At 41.6% G+C, this 25,947-nt stretch overlaps 1 protein-coding gene across 3 annotated transcripts in view; it reads right to left on the bottom strand.

Annotated features, from left to right (window-relative positions):
- abcc4 (ATP binding cassette subfamily C member 4 (PEL blood group)) overlaps nt 1-25,947 on the bottom strand; it is a 274,021-nt gene that overhangs the window by 80,111 nt on the left and 167,963 nt on the right. For 2 of the 3 annotated variants that reach the window (XM_073027133.1, XM_073027141.1), the window contains one exon: nt 10,884-10,963. In XM_073027133.1, the coding sequence (XP_072883234.1) occupies nt 10,884-10,963 (80 nt within the window). The remainder of the gene's footprint in view (nt 1-10,883; nt 10,964-25,947) is intronic. The other variant, XM_073027152.1, reaches the window with a different exon arrangement.

Raw genomic sequence — 25,947 nt, 5'->3', positions numbered from 1 at the left:
CTATCAAACTCTACCTTAAATATACATTAAGACTTAGCCTCCACAGCTGCCTGTGGCAAGGAATTCCACAGCTTCACCATTATCTGGCTGAAGAAATTCCTCCTCATCTCTGTTCTAAAAAGGATGGCCCTCTATTCTCAGGCTATGTCCTCTAGTCTTATGACTCTTCCACGAAAGGAAGCATCTTCTCCACAACCACTTGATCAAGGCCTTTCACCATCTGATAGGTTTCAATGAGGTCACCCCTCATTCTTCAGAATTCTAGTGAATACAGGCCCAGAGCCATCAGACACTCTTCATATGATAAGCTGTTCAATTCTGGAATCATTTTCATGAACCTCCTTTGAACCATTCTAAGTTTCAGCACATCCTTTCTAAGATAAAGGACCCAAAACTGCTCAAAATACTCCAACTGAAGCCTCACCAGTGCTTTATAAACTCTCAACATGACATCCTTGTTTTTATATTCCAGTTTTCTTGAAATGGATATTAACATCGTATATGCCACCCGAACCGCATAGTAAACCTGTACATTAACCTTTAGGGAATCCTGTACAAGCAATCCCAAGTCCCTCTGAGTCTTGGATATTTGTATTTTCTCCCCATTTAGAAAATGGTCAACCTTTTCATTTCTTTTACCAAAGTGTTTATCCATACACTTCCCAACACTGTATTCCATCTGTCCCTTCTTTGCCCATTCTCCTAAATCGTCCTCCTGTTGCCTATCTACTTCCTCAACACTACACTCCTCCCTCTACCTATCTTCATTTTGTCTGCAAATTTTGCAACAAAGCCATCAATTCCATCATCCAAATCACTGACATACAGCGTAAAGAGAATTGGTCCCAACACAGACCCCTGTGCAACACCACCAGTTGGCAGCCAACCCCGAAAAGGCTCCTTTTATTTCCACTCTTTGCCTCCTGGCAATCAGCCACTACTTGATCCATGCTAGAATCATTCATGCTATACCGTGGGCTCGTAGCTTGTTAAGCAGCTTCATGTGTGGCAGATTAATGCATGGCTGAGAAGCTGGTGCAGGGGACAGGAGTTCATGTTTTTGGATCATTGGGATCTCTTATAGGGGAGGTATGACATGTTCAAAAGTGACAGGTTGCACCTGAATCTGAGGGGAACCAAAATTCTCTCAGGCAGGTTTGTTAGAGCTGTTGGGGAGGTTTTAAACTAATTTGGCAGTGGGTTGGGAACCACAGTGAAGACACTCAGGATAAGACGAATGGTAAAAATGCAAAGATAGTGTGCAGTCAGACTGTCAAGAAGGGCAGGCAGATGACAGGACATAATTGCAGTCAGCAGGGCAAGCATCAGTGCATTAGGGATGCAGAATCAAAAAGCACATACCGTACTCAAAGTGTTGTATCTCAATGCACAGAGAATAAGACAGACGGTGGATGATCTTGTTGCACTATTACAGATTGTCAGGTATGATGTTGCAGCCATCATTCAATCATAGCTGAAAGGTGGTTGAGTTGGTAGATGAATGTCCAAGGTTACACATTATATTGGAGGGATAGGAAGGGAGGCAGAGGGGGTGGCGTGGCTCTGCTGATAAAAAATTGCATTAAATCATTAAAAAGATGTGACATAGGAACAGAAGATGTTGAATCCTTCTGGGTTGAGTTAAGAAACTGCAAGGGTAAAAGGACCCTGATGGCAGTTATATACAGACCCTCCCCCCAACAGTATTTGGGCCACAGATTACAACAGGAAATAGAAAAGACTCATCAAAAGGGCAATGTTATGATAGCCATGGGAGGTTTCAACATACACGTCGATTGGGAGAATCAGGTTGGATATGAATCTTAAGTGAGTGAGTTTGTTGACTGCTTACGAGATGACTTTATAGAGCAGTTTGTCGTTGAGCCTAATAGGGATCAACTATATTGGATTGGGTGTTATGTAATGAACCAGAGGTGATTAGGGAGCTTAAGGTAAAAGAAACCTTAGGAGCCAGTGATCACAATATGATTGAGTTCAACTTGAAATTTGATAGGGAGGAAGTAAAGTCTGATGTAGCAGTGGAATAAAGGAAATCACAATGGTACAAGAGAGGAATTGACTGAAGTAAATTGCAAGGAGATGGTGGCAAAGATGACAACACAGCAGCAGAGTTTCTGGGGAAAATGAGGAAGGTGCAGGATAGATGCATTTCAAAAACAAAGAAATACACAAATGGCAAAATAGTACAACCATGGCCAACAAGGGAAGTCAAAGCTAATGTAGAGCAAAAGAGAGCGCATACAACAAAGAAAAAGTTAGCAGGAAGATAGAGGATTGGGAAGCTTTAAAAAACCTGTAGAAAACAACTAAATGAATCATTAGAAGGAAAAAGATGAAATATGAAAGCAAGCTAACAAACATTATCAAAGTGGACAGCAAAAAGCTTTTTCAAGTACTGTATGTAAAAAATAAAAGATGAGAGAGGATATAGGACAGCTAGAAACTAAGAGGACAAGGAGACAGCAGATGAACTGAGTATTTTACATCAGTCTTCACTGTAGAAGACACTAGTAGTGTGCCAAATGTTGAAGGGTGCAAGGAAAGAGACGTCAGTACAGATACTATTACAAGGAAGAAGGTGCTCAAAAAGCTGAAAGACCTAAGGGTACACAAGTCATCCGGACCAGATGAACTGCACCCTAGGGTTCTGAAAGAGATAACGGTAAAGACTGTGGAGGCTTTAGTAATGAGCTTTCAAAAATCATTGGACTCTGGCATGGTGCCAGAGAACTGGAAAATTGTAAATGTCACTCCACTCTTTAAGAAAGGAGGAAGGCAGCAGAAAGGAAATTATAGATCAGTGGTTAGGAAGATGCTGGAGTCAGTTAGTTAAGGTTATGGAGTACATGGTAACACAGGACAAGATAGGACAAAGTCAGCATGGTTTCTTTAAGGGAAAGTCTTGCCTGCCAAACCTGATGGAATTCTTTGAGGAGATTACAAGTAGGATAGATAAAGAGGATGCAGTGGGTGTTGTATATTTGGACATTCAGAAGGCCTTTGACAAGGTGCCACACATGAGGCACCTTGTGGCAAGTTAAGAGCCCATGGTATTGCAGGAAAGTTACTGGCATGGTTAGAGCATTGGCTGATTGGTAGGAGGCAGAGAGTAGGAATAAAATTATTCTTTTCTGGTTCGCTGCCAGTGATCACTGGTGTTCCACAGGGGTCAGTGCTGGGACACTTCTTTTTATGCTGTATAACAATGATTTAGATGATGGAGTAGATGGCTATGTGGCCAAGCTTACAGATGATACAAAGATTGCTGGAGGGGCAGGTGATGTTGAAGAAACAGGTAGGATGCAGAAGAACTTATACAGAATAGGAGAATGGGGAGAAAGTAGCAAATAAAATACCATGTTGGAAAATGCATGGTCATGCACTTTGGTAGTAGAAATAAATGTGCAGACTATTTTCTAAACAGGGAAAAAATCCAAAAATCGGAGATACAAAGAGACTTGGATGTCTTTGTGCAGAACATCCTAAAGGATAACTTGCAGGTAGAGTCGATGGTGAGGAAGGCAAATGTTAGCATTCATTTCAATATGTTTAGAATACAAGAGCAGGGATGTGATGCTGAGGCTTTATAACATAGTGGTGAAACCTCACCTTGAGTATTGTAAACAGCTTTTGGTCCTCATCTAACAAAGTACATGTTGGCATTGGAGAGGGTTCAGAGAAGGTTCACAAAGATGATTCCAGGAATTAAAGGGTTATTATACGAGGAATATTTGATGGCTCTGGGTCTGTGCTCACTGGAATTTAGAAGGATGGGGGGGGCAATCTCATTGAAACCTTTTTAATATTGAAAGACCTAGACAGAGTAGATGTGGAAATGATATTGTCCATGGTGGGGGAGTCTAGGACAAGAAGGGCACAACATCAGGATAGAGGGGTGTCCATTTAAAACAGAGATATGGAGAAATTTCTTTATCCAGAGGGTGATGAGTTTGTGGAATTTATTACCGCAAGCAGCCGTGGAGGCCAGGTCATTGTGTGTATTTAAGGTAGAGCCGGATAGGCTCTTGATTGGACACGGCACCAAAGGTTATTTTGGGGGGGGGGGGGGGGGGAAGGCTGGGGAATGTGGCTGAGGAGGGGAGAAAAGGATTAGCCATGATTGAATGGCGGAGCCGACTCAATGGGCCAAATGGCTTAATTTTGCTCCTATGAGCAAAATTACCTGTACATTCAATGAGGTGGACCTCATTGTATATAGTTTATGATTATTTGCACCATTGTTTTTGTTTGCTTTTAATTCTGTACAGAGAGAGCTCAGGGAAACCGGCAGCAAATTCCCTGTATCTGTCCTCATACTTGATGATAATAAAGGATTCTGATTCTGATTCTGATGAGTTATTATCTTATGGTCTACTGAAAATCCAAGTACACAACACAAACCGATTCTCCTTTGTTTGCTGTTTGTTATTCTTTCAAAGAATTCCAACAGATTTGTCAGGCAAGATTTTACCTTGAGGAAACCATGCTGACCACAGCCTATTTTATTATGTGCCTCCAAGTACCTGAAAACCATATTATCTTTCCAACCACTGAGATCATACTAACTGGCCTATAGCTTCTTTTCTTCTTCCCCTCTTCCTTCTTGAAGAATGGAGTGACATTTGCAATTTTCAAGTCTTCTGGAACCATTCCAGGATCTAGTGATCATTACTAATGCCTCCACAAACTCTTTAAGCACTTCTTTCAGAACCCTGAGGTGTACACCATTTGGTCCAGGTGACTTATCTACCTTCAAACCTTTCATTTTCCCAAAAACCTTCTCTCTGGTTTTTATGCAGTCCTTAACTTCCTTTGTCAACCATGGTTGCCTACCCCTGCCATTTGAGAACTTCTTCCTCTGTGGGACATATCTATCCTGTGCTTTGTGAACTATTCCTAGAAACTTTAGGTATCTCTAGTCTGCCTTCATTCCCGCAGGTATCCTCCTCCAATCCACCTGGGCAAGCTGCTCTCTCATGCCTCTGTAATTCCCTTTATTCCACTGCGATCAGTCTAAGACAGGGCTGTCAAACACATTTTAGGTCACGGGCTGGATTGCGACTTCATGCGGGCCGGATCAGTTGTGCACGTGCGAACACACGCACATGTGCTCCCACAGCTTTCATTGCTTTCGTTTTTTCAACCTGCTCTCATGCATCCCAGTCTCTGCTATAACTACAAAGTGTTTCACTTTACGAATTCCATTTCTTATCAAGAAGATTGCTCAGCAAGCATTATTTTTATGATTGGAATTAACTTACAGTCATAGGCTACAAGGAAGTTGTGATGAGAGAGAGAGAGAAAAATGATTATATTTTGGCTAAGATTGTTTTTGGAGCCCCACCCTTTCCATTAATAAACCATTTGAAATCGAACATTAGCAGACACAAATGTAGACCGAACGAAACAAATTGTAAATGTAGGCTACGCAACTGCACCTTATTTTTATTAGCCTGCTTCCAGCAATCAAACTCAGACAATGAACACAGTTAGCCTCTAATTTTTATTGAAGTGATCACATTTACAATAATAGAATAGTCAGAAAATGAATGAACCACAATATTATGACACTGAATATTTCACAATGCATTTTGCTTACATGTCGCAATGCATCAAACAGTGTCACTCATTTTTCACTTGCTGCTTCCAGACACCTGACATCTCTTGGCTTTAACCAGCCTGTCAACATCAGGGACCAGTTTCTGGGCAGTTGTGATTTTCATAATGTCATTTAGATGTCTGTGCATCAGCTGTGAGTGCAGTTTGGATTTGTTAATGTTCATTATGGAGAACGCCTGCTCACAGAGATATGTTGTCCCGAACATGCAAAGGATCTTTGAGGCAAAGTCTGTCATCTTGGGGTACATCGGTCCCAGGTATTGATAGAATGAGTCCAGACCCACAGTCTCAAATTTATATTTCAAAGCTGAGTTACACTTAGTTCCATTTGAAGTTCCTCCGGCACATCTGATACTGCATTGACGGCAAACGGCGAGCAAAATCGTGAGAATTCCTTCTCGAGCTGAGTGAAGACTTGGAAACAATTCTGAAACTCACTTTTCAGCTGTGATATTTTGTCCTCGTACCTGTCCATGTTGTCATTATTCCCGTGAGCAACACGCACAGACTGCAAAGAAGGGAAATGAGCTGGGTTGCTCTGGGATAGTTGCATCTCCCACGTGCCTAATCTAACCTGAAAGGCACGAATGCTGTCGCAGTATTCCGTAACAAGTTGTTTGTAGCCTTGCATGTTAACATTAAGCACATCTAAGTGCTCTGTTATATCCACCAAAAATGCAAGATCATGAAGCCAGTCTGAGTCATCCAACTCTGCCGACTTCCCTTTCTCGTTCATGAATAGTCCAATTTCCGCACGTAATTGAGAAAAACATTTGAGCTCAACCCCTCTGTTCAACCAGCGGACTTCAGTGTGGTAGGGTAGGCTGTTTCCAATATTACTTTTGGACAAAAGGGTGTCAAATTGCCGATGGTTGAGTTTCTTGGCTCTAACAAAATTAACTATTTTGATTACTACATCTATGACATTGTCTATTTTCAGGCTCCTGCTACATAACGCCTCTTGGGTGCATAATACAATGAAAATTCCAGAATTCCTGCTCTGGATTCTCTGTCTGAACTTTCTCTCTGAGTTTCACAACAACACCTGCCTTTTTCTCGAACATGAACGGTGCGCCATCTGTTGCCACGCTGACAGCATGACTCCAGCCAACCCCCAGTCTGTCCAAGGCTTCGACGACGCTGGAGAAAACATCATTCGCCGTTGTGGTGTTTGTCATGGGCACCATCTCCACAAACTCCTCGGGGACAGTCAAAGATGCATCAACACCGTGAATAAATATTCCCAATTGAGCTACATCAGTCATGTCAGTGCTCTCAGCAATTGCAATAGAGAAGGCAATAAATGACTTCACTTTGTCTTTTAGTTGACTGCTCAAATCTCTTGCAAGGTCCCCGATTCTCTCTGCCACAGTATTTCTTGACAAGCTGGTATTACTAAATGCCTGTCTCTTCTTAGGGCACCCCAGCTCAGCCGCCGTCAGCAAGCATGCTTTGATGAACTCCCCCTCTGAGTATGGCTCCAATGCAGCAGCTATTTTGTTTGCAACAATATAGCTGGCCTCGACAGCTCCATCATGAGTCTTTCGACTTTTGACGAACACTGATTGCTGTTTTTTTCAGAGCTGCTTCAAGCTCGTTTACCTTTTGCGTTCTGAGTCATGCTGCGTACTTGTCATATTTTTCTCCGTGACGTCTCATAGTGTCGTTTGATATTGTAATCTTTTGCCACAGCCACTTGTTGCGAGCATATCAGACACACAGGTCTGCCATTTCTTTGCTCTGTATTACTACCTTTCCAGCATCGTTTTCCAGCAGTTCAATATCAACTTTCACCTCTCTTTTACTCTTTATGTATCTGAAAATACTTTGGCATCCCCTTTGATGTTTTTGGTTAACTTTCCTTCATGGTTCATCTTTACTCCTCTTACGTTTTTTTTAAAAGTTGCCTTCTGTTGTTTTTTAAAGTTTCCCAATTCTCTAACATCCCCCTATTTTTTGCTATATTATCTGCCTTCTCTTTTGCTTTATGCTGTCTTTGACTTCTTTGTCAGACGTGGCTGCCTCATTCTTCCTTAGGAATACCTCTTATTCTTTGGGATGTATCTATTCCACATCTTTCAAATTGCCCCCAGACACTCCAGCCATTACTGCTCTGCTGCCATCCCTGCCAGTGTCCCATTCCAATCAACTTTGGCCAGCACCTCTCTCGTGCCTTTGTAGTTCCCTTTACTCTACTGTAATACTGATACATTTGACTTTAGATTCTCCCTCAGCAATTGCAGAGTGTGTTCTATCATATTATGAACACTGTCCCTCAAAGGGTTCCTTTATTTTAAGCACCATAATCAAATCTGGTTCATTACATTACACACAATCCATAATTGCCTTTCCCTAATATGCTCAACCAGAGGGTGCTCTAAAAAGCCACCTTGTGTAGGCATTTTACACATTCACTGACTTGGGATCCAGCACCAAGCTGATATTCCCAATCTACCTGCAACTGAAATCCCTCGTAACATTGCCATAATTACATGTATTTTATCTCCCACTGAAATTTTTTATCCCACAACATGGCTACTGTTCAGGTACCTCCATACAAGTCCCATCAGTGTCTTTTTACCCTTGTAGTTTCTTAACTCTACCCATAAAGATTCTGCATCTTCTGATCCTATGTCATTTCACTACCTCCTCTAGCACCTTTCGATACAAGGTGTATCCTTGGATGTAAGCTCCCAACTGTCATCTTTCAGCCACGACTCAGTTGTGCCCACAAGATCAAATCTACCAATCTCTAACTCCGTTACAAAATCCATCTAACTTATTCCATATACTGCGTGCGTTCAAATACACATCTTCAGTCCTGTATTCGTCATCCTTTTCCTATTTTGCCACCATGTTCAACTTCATCTTATCCCACTGACTGCAATTTCTCTCTATCATCTGCTTGTCCTTCCTCACAGTCTCACTACACTGCATTGACTTGTCTATCAATTGTCCCATCATTCCGGTTCCCATCCCCCTGCAAAGTTAGTTTAAATCCTGCCCAACAGCTCTAGCAAACCTGCCCGAAAGGATATTGGTCCTCCTTGGGTTCAGATATAACCTGTCCTTTTTTTTACAACCTAGATCCTGATGTAAACTTTGATAACCTTTTTCTATGTCCAGCACACCTATTTTGCTGTTATACTTAACCTTCCAAACCACGTAGACAATATTTTCATTTACTTAGATAACAAAGAACCTAGATCTAGTCAATATCTACTGCCCTATCCCTCATCAACCCTATTCATCATTTCTTCAAAAAAAATTATCCAAATAGTAAGTAAACACGACAAAATCTGCAGATGCTGGAAATTCAAGCAACACACACAAAATGCTGGTGGAATGCAGCAGGCCAGGCAGCACCTATAGGAAGAAGCACTGTCCCTCTTCCTACAGATGCTGCCTGGCCTGCTGTGTTCCACCAGCATTTTGTATGTGTTATCCAAATAGTAAGACATGATTTCCCATGTGCAAAGTGATTCTGATTATCCCTTAGTCCTTGGCTTTCCAAATGCCAGAAGGTCTATTCTCTCAGAATCCTCTCTCATAATTTTTCTATCACTAATGTTTGGCTCATTGCCATGTAGCTCCTTAGCTTGTCCTAGCATAAAGTAGAACATTAGCCGATCTCCAATCTTCTAGTACCTCACCCATGGCTAAAGGTAGTGCAAATATCTCTGCAGGACCCCTGCAATCTCTTCTCTAGCTTTCTATGATGTCCTAAGATGCACCTGATCAGGTCCCAGTGATTTATCCATCTTGGGTGTCACGCTAACATAGTGGTTAGGACAACACTACTACGGCTCAGGGCATCGGAGTTTGGGGTTCTATTCTGACATCATCTTTGAGGAGCCTGTACGTTCTCTCCATGGAATGCATGTCTCATGGCTTTTCTCTGGGTGCTCTGGTTTCCTCCCACAGTCCAAAGATGTACCGGTTAGTAGGTGAATTGGTCATTGTAAATTGTTCTGTGATTAGGCTGGTGTTAAATAGGTGGGTTGCTGGGCGATGGGCCTGTTCTGTGCTGTTCCTCAATAATAATTAATATGCCAACACCACCTCTATTGTATGTAATGTGGATATGTTCCAATACATCACTATTCATTTTCCTTAATGGTTTAACTTCCCTGCCCTTCTGCAGAGTAAATACAGATGAGAGATACTTATTTCAGACCTCACTAGTCTCCTGTGGCTCCTTGCATAGAATGATTACATTGAACTGTAAGAGGACCTATTCTTTCCCTAGTTACATTTTTCTCTTAATAATTCTTGTGGAATCTTTTAGGATTCTCCTTTACCATATATGCCAAAGCTATTTCATGATCCCTTTTTGCTTTCTGGATTTTCCTCTTAAATTTACCCCTGCAGCACTACTCTTCCTCAAGGGAATCTCTTGATCTGACATACACCTCTAATTTTCATGAATAATATCCCGTGTTGACCAGGATTCTGTAACCCTGCCAGCCCTGTCCTTCACTCTACCAGGAACGTCTCTGAACTCTCCCTATTTCACTTTTGAAAACCTCCCACTCGACAGACATTCCTTTACCTGCAAACAGCCTCTCCCAATCAATCTTGGCAATTCCCAGTCTAATACTTCAAAATTTGCTTTGCCAATTTAGGATTTTGCTTGATATAAGCTATGAAATTAAACCACTGGTTATATAAAAAAAGATCAATTTTAGTAAAATATTATTATGAAGTATTATGAGATTCAGTTTAACATTACTATCAGTATGCATTCTAATTAGAGAACACAATCCTCTTTACCCCCACTGAAGGGCTATATTTCTTAGCACCAACAAACTTTTATTCTTCTTTTATTATGTATTGCTGACTTGACTCAGCTAATAATCACTTTGTCATAGTCGACTGCTGCCCTACCGTAGCCATACTTCATTATACTCATCGAGATACGCTCCGAATGATTAGAAAACAAATGATCAATGAGCTACTGAGTATGTAGGTACCATGGATAAGACATGACACCAAAGGTCTAAAGCCACTTCCATACATCAACTATTTCTGACACTAAATTTCTAGTTTTGTTCCATAAAAATACAACCAAGTTCTCCTCTGAAATGCAGACACTTCAACTGAATCACTGTTTAGCTTTGTTAGAAGCTATTGATTAGGAAGTAATTGTTTTATGATCACAGTATTTCAGCATTAAAGAGCACGCAGCGTCCCATAAATAATCACACAATGTACAATTCATCAACTCCAATTTACTGAATCACCTGAAAAAAGTCCATGAAAGTATAGGGCAACAAGTCATCAAGGTGGCCGACATCTTTGGAGAAACGGTTCAGGATCCGACCTGAAGAAATTGAAAATAAGTCACTGCAAAAATTTTTAAATAAAACTTACAATACTATTTCAGTTATATGATTCAGCTTCTTTCAGCTCATAAAATACTTAACCAGGTTTACAAATGTGTCATCATCTGGCTAAATGCTTTACAATATCCAAAACTTATTGGGTAATGTACAGCAAATGAGAAGGGGCACTGAGAATGAAAGACAGCAAGTCATGCTACAGCTGCATTAAATCTTGTTTCACCCACATTTGGAGTTTGCTTAGTCGATGTACAGAACATGCAGAAGTTATTCACCAGGATGTTCCCTAGACTGGAGAGTATTAGTCTTAAGGAGGTTGGACAAACTTAGATTGCTTTTGTTGGAGCATAGAAGCTGAGGGGCTCTCTGGTGGAAGTACATTAAATTATGAAAGGGATAAATAGGATAGATCGTCAGAGTCCTTTTCTCTGGATGGATATGTCATTTACCAGAAGATGTAGGTTTAAGGTGAAAGGGGATAAGAAGATAAAAGAGGCAAGTTTTTTTTTTTTACACAGAGAGTTGTATGTGCCTAGAACACACTGTCAGGAGAGGTAGCAGAAACAGATATGATACCAATTTGAGAAGCATTTAAACAGGCGGGGAATATCAGGATAAGGAATTTGTGCAGATGGGATTAGTTGAGATTGGCGTCATGGTCAGTGCTGAAATAGTGGGCCAAAAGCTCTGAACTTGTGCTGTACTGTTCTGTGTGTGTGTAGAAAGAACAGCCTCAAAATTCAACTTAAGACTACATTTTGTAACTTAAACGAAGTTTCACTTGGGGTACACCACCATACTCTTGGCAACTTACAGGTAAAATTCATCCTCAGGAAATCGGCTCAGACATTTCTGCCCATTTTCCATCTCAGGGAAGCTGACATTTTCTCAGTGTCATTAAAGATAATCAGGTCTTGCAGGGTATATTACTTCCACTACTGGCAGCCATGGTGGCAACCTACACTCTTCACCTAAGCAACCATTATAAGACTAGGAACATATCAGCTATTCTGTCAGTCTCAGAATGGTAAGAATAATATAATCTGTGTCAATCGTGTTCCCTTTGCTCTTCAGTTTTTGTGAAAATTGGATCTGAACTGACCACTTAATCATAACACTGTGAACCCACTGATGGCAGAGGAGCCATCTGTAGAAATATCCACACACCTAGCAGACTGCCCATATGTGTTATTTTGCCTCAGTTATAATCTTTTCTGTAGCAGTCCTAAAGTCACTCTCAAGCAGAATCTAGTGATCAGTGCAGCCAAGATGTAGTAGCTGTGAATTCTTCATGGAACTCTTTATCAGATCACATTTAGTTTATTATTCTGTGTGCCAAGTGCCACAGTGCTGATTCTAATGTGTCTTTGTCCACATTAGTGGTGCTACGTACTAATATGTCAGGGACTTTTGAGATAAAGAAACTGTTGGACCATTGCAGCCATTAAGATGGATAGGTCCTCAGATTATTAGATAGAGATAGATAGATACTTTATTGATCCCAAAGGAAATTACAGTGTCACAGTAGCATTACAAGTGCACAGATATACTGTACAAATATTAGAAGAGAAGCAGAAAGAATAAAAAAAAAGTTACCTTGAAGAGTCTAACAGGAGGGGTCATCAATTCCCTGTCTACAGGTTGATTCATTATAGAGCCTAATGGTCGAGGGTAAGAATGACCTCATATAGCACTCTTTGGAGCAGCGCAGTTGTCTTAGCCTATTACTAAAAGTGATCCTCTGTTCAGCCAAGGTGGCATGCAGGGGGAGAGAAACATTGTGCAGAATGGCCAGGTCCTTTGTTCTACCACAGCCCCCAGTGTGTCCAGTTTGACTCCTATAACAGAACCAGCCTTTCTAATCAGTCTGCTGAGCCTGCTGACATCACCTATGTTGATGCCATTGCCCCAGCTCACCACCACATAAAAGATTGTACTGGTAACCACAGACTGGGAGAACATGTGAAGGAGAGGCCTGCATACTCCAAAGGACCTCAGTCCCCTCAGGAAGTGGAGGTGATTCTGGCCCTTCTTGTACACAGCCTCTTTGTTGGAGCTCCACTCAAGTCTGTCACCCAGGTATACCCCAGGTACTTGTAGGTCCTCACCACATCCTCATTCTCACTATTAACAGAAACAGGGAGCAGTGCAGACTTAGTCTTCCTGAAGTCCATCACCGTCTCCTTTGTCTTACTGAGCTGCAGATGATTCAGCTTGCACTATTTGACACAGTCTTCCACCAGGGCCCTGTATTCATCTTTCCATCCTCCCTTTATACACTCAACTGTTGCTGAGTCATCAGAGAATTTCTGCAGATGACATGACTCAGGGTTGTATCTGAAGTCCGAGGTATACAGGGTAAACAGGAAGGGAGTCAACACAGTCCCCAGTGAGGCCCCACTGCTGCTTATCGCCATGTCTGACTCACAGCTCTGAGATGCACAAACTGTGGTCTGCTAGTCAGGTAGTCCATTATCCAGGATACAATGGAAGTGCCAACCTGCATTGAACAGAGTTTTTTCCCCAGAAATGAGGGCTGTATGGTATTGAAGGCACTTGAGATATCAGAAAAACACGATCCTCACAGTGCTGCCCTGCTTATTGAAAAGGGAGTAGGCTCTGTTCAGCAGGTAGATGACAGCATTGTCGACTCCACTGTGCTCCTGGTAGGCAAAATGCAGGGGATTGAGGGTTGATCTGACCAGAGGTCAGAGGTGAGCCAGGACCAGCCTCTCTTGAAAAGTCTCATTCAAAACTTTTGGTCGTCCCTTCTGGGGTACTGGGACCACATGTGATATTTTCCACAGTCGGGACCCTTTCCAGGCAGAGACTCAGACTGAAAATGCTCTGGAGAACTCCACACAGCTGCTCAGCACACTCCTTCAGGAGCTTGGGGTTCACATTATCCGGTCCCAATGCTTTGCCGTGCCTGACTTTCCCCAGAGACTTTCTTGCCTGCTCAGTGGTGAAGGTGACTCCATGATGACTGGGGAGTTGGTGGAAGGTGGGGGCTAGGGGAGGTGAAGATCAGGACTATAGTTGGTATGTGGAGGCGTGGATGGTAGGTGCAGGGCAAGAAGCAGATGTAGACAGTGGTAATCTGTGTTGTTCATCCATGTGTTGAACAGAAGGGGGAGGCATTGGTGCGGAGGGAGCATTGGGTGCTTCGGCATCTGGACTGGTGTGATGGGGGGGTATTAACAGGAGGGCAATTGTCAAACCTATTGAAGAATTGGTTTAACTCATTAGCCCAATCAGAACTGCATTCCTAGACTCTACAGCTAGGCTGATTGAAGCCAGTGATATTCTTCATGCCTCTCCACATCTCCCGTGTGCTACTCAACCCAAGCTTGCTCTCCAGCTCTCTACTGTATTCCTCTTTAGCCACCTTGATCTTCTTCATCTGCACACTTCAGTTCCTCCTCATCTCCTGATTTGAAGGCTCTTTTTTGTGGTGACCCATGGTTTTTTTGTGAGAGAAGCAGTGAACTGTCCTTGATGGTATTACAGTGTCCACACAGAAGTTGATGTAACCAGTGATGCAATCAGTAAGTCCGTTAATATCCTCCCCATATGGTTCACAAAGCACATTCTAGTCAGTAACCTCAAAGCAGTCCTTAAATGTGTCAATGGCTTCTGGAGACCATTTCTTTCCTGTCATGGTGGTAAGCTAGCTGTTGCTGTACTTTGGGCTGATATAAAGGCATGAGGTGAACCAGGTTCTGACCTAATCTTCCAAGTGGGGGTGGAGTGTGGGGGTAGAAGGAGATGAGTTCTACAGCTCTCATTACATACACATTCAGGTCAACCTTTGAGTGATGATGCAGAAAGTTTGAAGTTAATAACTCATCTCCTTCTGCATTAGACCATGAACTTATCAATCACCCCTGCTGCAGACACTTTCTGGAGGTCCAAGATCCGTATGCTCCACAACCACTGGACTAAGTGTGTAAATGTAGGAGGGGACTATGTTGAAAACTAAAGGTGCTAGGTTTTCTAAAACTGACTCCTTCTACCTTGGGCCACAAACTTATCAGTCACCTCTCGTATATCAATGCTTTGGCGCTCACAATTGACTGTGGCAATGAATTCCACAGATTCTCCACCCTCTGGTTACAGAAATTCCTCCTCATCTTTGCTATAAAGCAGGGGCTCCCAACTTTTTTATGCCATGGACTGACACCATTAAGCGAGAGGTCCAAGTACCCCAGTTTGGGAACCCCTGTTCTAAAGGGACATTCTTTTATTCTGAGGCTGAGCCCTCTGGTCCTAGACTCTCCCATTATTGGAGACATCCTCTCCATATCTCCTCCACAATCACCATCACCATAGCTACAGCACAAGGCCGCGTGCTTAGGCCCCGCTGTACTTGCTTTACACCTATGACCGTGTGGCGAAGCACAGCTCCAATGCCATATTCAAGTTTACTGACAACACCGCTATTATCAGCAGAATCAAAGGCCGCCCCGAATCGGCATTTCGGAGGGAGACTGAAAACCTGGATGAATGGGGCCACAGCAAGCTGATTATTGACAACTTGATTAACGAGCTGAGGAGGAAACTGAAGGCCCATAAGCCAAGTCCTAATCAGGAGCAGAGAGGGGTCAGCAGCTTTCAATTTGTTGACATTATCATTTCACAGGAACCATCCTGATAGCAGCACATAAGTGCCATCACAAAGGCGACATGGCATGCCATCTAAAACTCTGACAAACTTCTACAGATCCACAGTGGAGAATATCCTGACTTGTTACATCAGGGCTGATATGGAAACACCAATACCTCTGAACGGAAAAGCCGGCAAAAAGTAATGGATACAGCCCAGTCCATCACAGGAAAGAGCACTGTCACCAGAAAGCAGCATCCATCATCAAAGACTCCCACCAACCAGACCATGCTGTCTTCTTGCTGATGCAATCATGAAGAGGGAAAAGGAGCCTTGGGTCCCACACCACCAGATTCAGGAACCGGTATGACCCTTCAACCACCAGGCTCTTAAATCAATGCGGAAGGCTTCACGCACAGCAATACTGAACTGATTCCACACCTATGTACTCACTTTCAAGGACACTGAAACTCGTGCTCTCAGTATTAATTATTTATTGTGCTTGCACAATTTGGCTTCTTTTGCACTTGGTTGTTTATCCATCTTCATTTATGCGTAATTTCTCATTGATTCTATTGTATTTCTTTGTACCTACTGTGAATGGCCAAAAGAAAATAAATCTCAGGGTCGTATGTGCTGACATACTGTGTATTTATTTTGACAATAAATTTACTTTGAACTCTCTCTTGGCCTTTTAATATTTGGTAGGTTTCAATGAGATCGTCCCACATTTTGCTAAACTCCAGCGAGCAGACCACCAAACACCCTTCATAACCCTTTCATCCCTGGGATCATTCTCGTAAAACTTCCTCTGGACCCTACCCAATGCTAGCACATCTTCCCTTAGATCAGGGGCCCAAAATTGCTCACAATACTCCATATATGTGTCAGGCCACAATATGTGGTCTGACCGATGCCTTATAAAGTCTCGGCACTACATCCCTTGCTTTTATATTCTAGTAGTGGCAAATTATCCACATAATTTCTGAAATGTATTTTTTACAAATAGTTCTCAACTTCTAGCTTTTTTCAAAAGCTTACAAGCAGTATGCTTATATTTCACCCCATCGTGCTGCAGTTAAGAACACAGAAGTCGAAATAGACAATCTGTTGGAAGAACTAGGCGTGTCGAGCAGCATCTGTGGGAGGAAAGGAATTGACATCGACACCTCAGGTTGAAATCCTGCATCAGGATGGAGAGTGGAGACCTGAGAAGGCAAGATTAAAGTGAAGGAAAGTGGTGAGAAATGAGTCAGAAGTAATTGGTGGACTGAGGAGGGTATAAGATAGAGTCATATACAAGAGGGGAGTAAGATGGAGTTGGGAGACGGCGGCAAGTGAATGATAGACGGAGGCAGACAAAGAGAGAGAAGTAAATGGGGAAAAAAGTAATTTATCTCTGGTCAAAAAAGACAAAATGGATTTGGAATGACTTTGCAAATTAACAGTAGTTAATCAAATATACATGTAGCATTCATTAAGTTCTATAAATCATAATCAAAATCAACTTAAAAGCAATTAATCACCATGTCACAAAAGTACAAAACTGAAATGCTCTGCATAGCACAATTGGTACTATTTAATGGATAAACATTGCTTTATCTAATTTAAATAATGATTCATTAAATTTGTTTTATTTCTACAATGGTTTGCTACTTCAGTGAATATAGTTTTGTTCTGCAATAAAAAGCGTTTGCACTGTACAGCAATTAAGAATCATTTGTTGGGATTGATTGTCAATTAGATTTACTAGGTCTGTGAAAACATTAAGCTGTAATAATATGGACTTGTGGCTTACAGGTGCTCACTTACACTGCTCTATATTATCAATTTTTAGTTATCACGTGCATAGTAACTCTACCACACCTGTTTAAATCTGATTACCATTTACTTAATTTGGAAATTATCCCAGTTGTGCGCTTAGCAGTTAACAATATGCAATTATTGTCAAAAGTAACAGAATGATATACATAATTTGAGGGTCTATTCAGAATTTCTTTGGAGAAATACATTATAACCCACATCAAGACTGCCTTTATTACTGTGAAGCAGTCCATTCCGTTTTGCATTATTACAGTCACGGTAAATATAACAGTTAATGGATCAATTCTGGTAAGGAGCACAACAGAAGGGAAGACTGATTATTCCAGGATTATCCTGGGGAAGAACAGACTAAACTGTTTATCAGTCAATGAAAATAATGGAATATTTTATGTTTCTTCTAATATACGAGGAGTGATTAATAAGTTCATGGCCTAAGGTAGAAGGAGTCAATTTTAGAAAACCTAGCACATTTATTTTTCAACATAGTCCCCTCCTACATGTACACACTTAGTCCAGCAGTCATGGAGCATACAGATCCCTTCTTTGTAAAAGTGGTCCACGGCAGGGGTTATTGATAAGTTCGTGGCCTAAGGTAGAAGGAGATGAGTTATACAGCTCTCGTTACATGCACGTGCAGTGCAACTCTGAGTGATTATGCAGAAAGTTTGAAGTTAATAACTCATCTCTTTCTACCTTAGGCCACAAACTATTTAAAGAAGAAGTGAAAAAAAGATAAAATACCATTTAATTGAGTAACAAATTATGCATTTAAATGAAATACAGAACAAATTAGGACACTACCAATGATGCTACAGTACTATAAAACTGCGTATTAGTTCCTAATAATTATGTATATGGTCTCCAGGGAAGGGTAGTGTCCCTGGTGAAGTGTCTATTCTGGGGCAGCTCACTTACTTTTGGCTGCTACCGGACATTCTGCTCTCACCTGTGGCTCCAAGTAGCTGTTTGCATGAGATAGTGCTACACCCCAGCACACTGCTTTGACAGGTGGGGTAAACCATGTGAGGGTAGCCCGAAGGGCTCATACCCCAGTGAAATTTCAATATGCTTATCCTAGAATGTGAAGTCAGCTCTGGCAGACTGAACAGATGAGATCAACAGTGAATTCCATCGGCCCCGAAGGCAGTTCTGCAATGCTTTGTGGAGAGCGAAGTGCAGGACAAGGCACGGAAGTCACCCCAGTTTGTGATAACTACTCATGATACTGGATCTGGATTTCTGACGTTAAGAGAGTGGAGCTCTCCCAGTGCAATGGCTTTTTTCATTTTAAAAACTCCCCGGCACAGGTTTCACTGTCATTGTTGGCTATGAGGGAAAAACAACCTGCTCCCATGTTCTTTTGACTGACTGTAAATGAACAAAATTAACGCAGACACTGAGTGCAGAAAATGAACTGACTTCATACAATACTTTCAACAACTGCATCCTCCAAATCTTCATTTTCATTGTAACATTCAAGATGATCGGCAACACCTTCAAATTTCTAACTTGTTGAAACAGTGAAATCCTTTCATTTTTACTTCCAACTGATTCTGGCATCTCAAAGCCTGAAAGCTTGAAACTTCAGCGAGCAAAACAATTCTGAACTGTATTGCTGCTTATTTCTCACCAACTATCAGTGACAAAAATCACTGCTCTTCAAACACAACTTACACAAATGATACTATTTAAAAAATGTACGGTGTAGTGTGTAACGGGACACACAAGTTCACATGACTGATTCACATGCTAGTTAGAAACTGTTCAGCAATAGTCTCCCAAATAAATGAAGGGAATCTCAATTATTTTCTTGATTAGTTTTTTTCCAAATAAGTGACTGCCCTGATTAACCGGTGGACCAATTAACCGGAATCCAATGCACCTACCATCGAAAGTAAAAATGACCTATTGAACATAGCAACTAATGCTCTAATGTGATGTAGACAAGTTTTGGAAGCCTAACTTCAAAACTAAGCAGACTGTTAAATGACCAAACTGTTTTAAATAAATATTACAATAATCTTAAACACAAATTACTTTTGCAAAATGTGCATGATAAAAACAAAATGTTAATCTCTGAAGATCAACTAAACAACCAAACTCATCAGGTGTAATGTTCAGAAATATCTGTGCTATATGTTTGAAAGTTTTTGAAATCTTATACTTTATTATCAATTGCACATGTTGCAAATCATTGTCATTTTAAAATTATGACTATTCAGACTCACTTGAGTAAGCTGCGAAAGTTAACAGTATTTAGCAAAGCTTCAAACCTTCCTTAACTGAAGTTTATTTTGTCAAAGTTACTGATAACATAACACAGATAACTGTACAATAGTATTTATAATAAATAAATATAGGCTCCACAGTATTTTAAGCTCAAGTGTACCACCCATAAAGTTGTTCTTCAGCATCACACCCTGATAATAGATAATCTCAACAATAAAAACGATATGTTTGTTTAAAAATTAACAGTCAAACAAGTTCAACCACACCTATTCCACTGGCACTACTGCAAAACGATAATGGACTCACCATATATTTACTGGATCAAATTACAGCACTATGTGTCACATTAAAACAAGTTAAAACAACTAACAAGCAATAAAGCACATACAAGGATGAAAGCTAGTTAGAAATAGTTACAGTGCCGCAGGAGGTTTCAGCTGTCATTTTGGTAGCAGTGTACATTCTACCTCAGGCCAATACCAAACAGGCTCTACACGATCTGAGCAACAGGATCAACATGCAGGGAACAACTCGTCCTGATGCATTCACCACCATTCTGGGGCATTTTAACCAGGCCAACTTGAAAAAGTCACTACATAATAATAATCAACAAATCACTGGTAGTACCATAGGAAACAACACACTCCAGCACCATCAAGAATGCCTACCACCCTACGTGATCGCACAGCAGCTATGGCTGGAATTTCTGGAAGCAATTCGGAAGGCACAGGATATATACATCCCAAAGAGGAAGAAGTATCTAAAAGAAAGATGACACATCTGTGGCTAACAAGAGGAGTCAAAGCCACCATAAAAACCAAAGAGAGAGCATACAACAGAGCAAAAAAATAAGTGGGAAATGAGAGGATTGGGGTGCTTTCAAAAAACCAACAGAAGGCAACTAAAATAGTCATTAAGAAGGTAAAGATGGAATACAAAGTAAGCTAGCCAATAACATTAAAGAGGATACCAAAAGTTTCTTCAGACAGATAAAAGTGTACAAGAGAGGTGAGAGTTGATATTGGACCGTGGGAAAACTATGCTGGAGAAGTAGTAATGGGAGACAGACTGAATAAGTATTTTGCATCAGTCTTCACTGTGGAAGGCACTATCAGTATGGTGGAAGTTCCAGGTGTCAGGGGGCATGAAGTGCGTGATGTTACTATAACTAGAGAGGTTCTTGGGAAACTGAAAGGTCTGAAGGTAGATAAGTCACCTGGACCGGATGGTGTACACCCCAGAGGTCTGAATGTGGTGGCTGAAGAGATTATGGAAGCATTAGTAATGATCTTTCAAGAATCACTAGATCTGGAATGATTCTGGAAGACTAGAAAATTGTAAATGTCACTCCACTCTTCTAGAAAGGAGGGAGGCAGAAGACAGGAAACTATAGGCCAGTTAGTCTGATCTCAGTGGATGGAAAGATGTTGGAGCTGATTATTAAGGATGAGGTCTCAGGGTACAATAAAATAGGCCGTAGTCAGCATGGTTTCTTCAAGGGAAATTCTTGCCTTACAAGTCTGTTGTAATTCTTTGAAGAAATAACAAGCAAGATAGACAAAGGAGAATTGGTTGATGTTGTGTACTTGGATTTTCAGAAGACCTTTGAAAAGGTGCCACATATGAGGCTGCTAAACAAGTTAAGAACCCATGATATTACAGGGAAGATTCTATCATAGATAAAGCAGTGGCTGATTGGCAGGAGGCAAAGAGTTGGAATAAAGGGAGCCTTTTCTGCTTAGCTACAGGGGACTAGTAATGTTCTACTGTGCTCCGTGTTGGGACCGCTTCTTTTTACTTTTTAAGTCAATGACTTGGATGATGGAATTGATGGCTTTGTTGCAAAGTTTGTAGACAATATGGATATAGCTGGAGGGGCAGATAGTTTTGAGAAAGTAGAGAGGCTACAGAAGAATTAGGAGAATGGGCAAAGCAACGGCAGATGGCATAGAGTCTTGGGAAGTGTGTGGTCATGCACTTTGGTAGAGGAAATGAAAGGGTTGACTATTTTCTAAATGGAGAGAAAATATTTTTAAAAAACTGAGATGGAAAGCGACTTGGGAGCCCCTGTGCAGGATTTCCTAAAGGTTAATTTGCAGGTTGAGTCTGTGGTGAGGAAGACAAATGCAATGTTAGCATTCATTTCAAGTGGACTAGAATATCAAAGCAAGGATGTAATGTTGAAACTTTCTAAAGCACTGGTGAGGTCTCACTTGGAGTATTGTGAGCAGGTTTAAGCCCCTTATCTTAGGAAGGATGTGCTGAAACTGGAGAGGATTCAAAGGAGGTGCATGAAAATGATTCCAGGAATGAATGGTTTGTCACATGAAGAGCATTCGACGGCTCTGGGCCCGTATTCAGAAGGATGAGGGGTGATTACATTTTTGCAGAACAAAATTAGTGTAGTTAAGCTCTCAGCATCTGCAAATGACTTTGTAAACTACATCCCATATACAGAATGTGGGTGCTGCAGGTACAGTCAAGTCAAATTTATTTATAAAGCACATTTAAAAACAACCCATTTTCACCAAAGTGCTGTACAAACCATAACAGGTAGCTAAAATCACAAATACAAGAAACACACATATAAACAACAAGGCACTCAGCTTATAGGCACAAAATAAACAACACATGAGCCTAGGCACAAGCCAAAAATCAGCCACATCAGGAAGATTCAAACGCTAGTGAATAAAGGTAAGTTTTGAGCCTGGACTTAAAAGATTCAATGGAGGGGGCAGATCTGATAGGGAGGGGAATGCTGTTCCACAGTCTAGGGGCTGCACCAGCAAAGGCACGGTCACCCCTGAACTTAAATTTAGATCGCGGGACAGCCGGGAGCCCCAAGTCAGCTGACCTGAGGGGCCTGGAAGTAGAATAAGGGGTTAGAAGGTCTGTGATATAATCGGGAGGGGGCCAGTCCATTTAGGGCTTTATAAACAATCAGGAGAACCCTAAAATCAATCCTAAACTGTACTGGTAGCCAGTGGAGAGAGGCCAGGATAGGAGTAACATGGTCCCTCTTCCTGGCACCTGTCAGGACCCTGGCTGTAGTGTTCTGGACCAGTTGCAGGCGGGACAGGGATGACTGACTAATCCCAGTATACAGGGAGTTGGCGTAGTCCAAGCAGGAGGATACAAGGGTGTGGATGACTTTCTCGAGATCTTTGAAAGGGAGAAACGGCTTGATCTTGGCAATTGTATGAAGCTGGAAAAACTGGCTTTTACTACTGCATTAACTTGCTTGTCAAACTTAAAAGGCGGAATCAAATCTCACACCAAGGTTTTTAACATGAGGTTTGACAAGGGTGGACAGGTTACCAAGACTTGTTGGTAATCACTTTGATGGAGTCAGGGGGGTCAAATAGGGTAACTTTAGACGTCTTCATTCAGCTGTAGGAAGTTTTGTGCCATCCAACACTTTATGTCCTCACGGCAATTCATGAGGCTGACTAGATTTGACTGATCATTTGGTTTCAAGGGGAGATGAAGCTGAATCTTGTAATTATTAGTCAACTCTAAATCACTTTATTGTGCAACCACAGTCATTTGATGAGGGCTCTCTCACAATAGTGTTGGGCTCTCACAGTATTGTTGGGTCAGGAGTTCCATGACTTAGATCTTGTGATGATGGTTACGTTCAGATCTTGTGGCTTGGAAGGAAACCTGCAGGCAGTGGTGTTCCCAAGCTTATGCCTTTGTCATTCCTGGTAATAACATCTGAAAGCAGCTGGACTTGCCTAGAGGAGTGTCTGCATTGCACTTGTGAACAGTGCACACTGAAGCCATGGTGTTCAGGTGGGAGAAATGTGTAAATGAAGAGCAATTCAATTGGTTGCTTCATGCATCCAGCTTTTCCACGTGGTTGGACCTGCACTGATGTATTGTCTGATATGTACTCTCTGTGTACTTACTGAATGAGCAGACGGTCAATGACATTTGCTTATTAAGCTTTCAGAAGGCTCTTAACAAAACAGGAGGAACCAAAAGCACAAAGCTAAGAATATGTAAATTTAACTTGCAATGCAAACTTGTTCATGAAGTGGTTGAAAATTGTGGCAGAGAAAATAACTATGATTATGATTACGTCAAAACTAGGGGAGCAATTCAGCTGCTTCCAGCAGAATTCAGTGTTTCAATTCTGCCTGGATTTAGAAGTACAAATCATACAAAAATAATAGAGCAAAACTTATTTCAGAATGTCTGATAGATATCAGTACGATTCACTCTGGAAATTGTTCTATGTAAATATATACAAATGGCAACATGAGCCCAGCAAGTATGACCACTTTTGTGGAAACACCAAGTGACTTTCCTGATGTGTTCATTCATTATGTGCTGTGTTGCAAAGTATACAGTAGAGAAATAGAGTTCCGGAGTTATCTAGGTCCCTTCAATCAAATTTGTCCATGTCAAGCAAGTTGCCTACCTGAGCTAGTTCCACTTGTCTGTTTTTTTTGCCCATAGCCTGCTAAACATTTCCTATCCACGGTAGCTGTCCAAATGTTGAAAGTGTACCTCTGCCTCTACAACACCCTCATGTGACACCTGTAAACTTACTAACCAGCTTTCTCATCCAAATTGTTAACATGAATGACAAACAACAGGGGACACAGCATCAAGTCCTGTGGCACACTACTGGGCACAGGCCTGTAATCTGAAAACAACCATCCATTATCACTCTCTGACTTTTTCCAACAAGCCAATTTTGAATGCAATTAGAAACATAGAAAACCTACAGCACAATACAGGCCCTTCGGCCCACAAAGCTGTGCCGAACATGTCCTTACCTTAGAACTACCTAGGCTTACCCACAGCCCTCTATTTTTCTGAGCTCCATGTACCCATCCAGGAACAAAATTGGCTGGGGTTTGATCTTTGAGTCCACATGACCTTCTAGAACAATCAATATGTCGAATCTTTTAAGAAGCCTTGCTTAAATCCGTGTAGACAATGCCTACATACCCTCATCAATCTCTTAAATTTGTGAGACAATTTTCCATGCACAAAGCCATGCTGACTATCCCTTATCGATCATTCCAAATGTAGATGGACCCTTTCTCTTAGAATCTCCTCCAGTAACTTACCCACCACTGATGTTCGGCTCACTGGTCCATTGTTCCCAGATTTGTCCTTGCAGTCCTTCTTAAAGGCATATTACCTATCCTCTAATCTGCAGGCCAGTGGTGTACTGGCATCAGCACTAGCAGATGGTCCTGAGTTCGAATCCGGCCGGGTCCCAACCTGGACAACAGCAGTATCTGCACGGAAGAAAGGCCTGGCAATCTACTTCCACATCTTGCCACGAAAACCCTGTGGATGATTGCACTATCCAAACGGTCGCCATGAGTCAATGATGTCTTGATGGCACTCAACAACAACAACAATCTTCAGGTACCTTATCCATGACTAACAAAGATTTAAACAGCTCTGCAAGGCCCAGCAATGTTCTCTCTTGCTTCCCACGTCTTACAATACAATGTTGTTCAGATAAAACTATCTCCGGGATGGAATACATTATTTAATTCATGTTCTCAGGACACAAATCACTTGAGTAAGTTCTCTCAGACTACTTAATCACCTAAGCACACCTGTAAGTATAAATTTTAAAGGTAGGCAAATGAAAGATCCTAATTTCAGTTGTGTGTGTGCTTGTGCGCCCTTAACTCCTGGTTGAGTCGTCGGGGTGCCGTCATGACAAGCTTTTTGCTTGCCGATCTTTCTGGTGATAGCTCATCGTACAGCGTGTCTTGGGCATCTGAAACCTGGCGGAGCCCATCCCTCTCCGGTTTTTTTTTTTACAAGGTTGAGTTGCTGGCTGGTGGCGTAGTGGCATCAGCGCTGGACTTTGGGGCGAGAGGTCCCGAGTTTGAATACGGCTGACTCCCTTGCACGCTCTCCATAATTTCAGTTATCTGCCTTAATTTTTCAAAAATTTATTGAAGGAATGGGAAAGCAACAGGTAGACAGTTTCAAAACCTCTTGTTTAATATAGTGGTTTGCAGATTACAAACGGGTCAGAGTAACTCATGAAGAGATAAAGCATGGAAATCAGTCTTCTGGCCCACCGACTCTGCACTGACCATTGTCCACCCATTTTTAAACTAATCCTACCCCAACACATTTTACCTACCATATGTTTCCAGCAACACTCTCTCAAAAATCTATTGCTCATCTAAACACTCAGGGCAGTTTACAGTAGACAATTAATCTACCAGCCAACAATTTTTAAATGTAGACGAAATCTAGAGCATCCACAGGAAGCTTGCTTGGTCACATGGATAATGAGCAAACTCCACACTGACTGTA

This window comes from Hemitrygon akajei, chromosome 2 (genome assembly GCF_048418815.1).
Source record: "Hemitrygon akajei chromosome 2, sHemAka1.3, whole genome shotgun sequence".
Taxonomy (NCBI): Eukaryota; Metazoa; Chordata; class Chondrichthyes; order Myliobatiformes; family Dasyatidae; genus Hemitrygon; species Hemitrygon akajei.
This window is presented reverse-complemented; position numbering and strand designations above follow the sequence as displayed.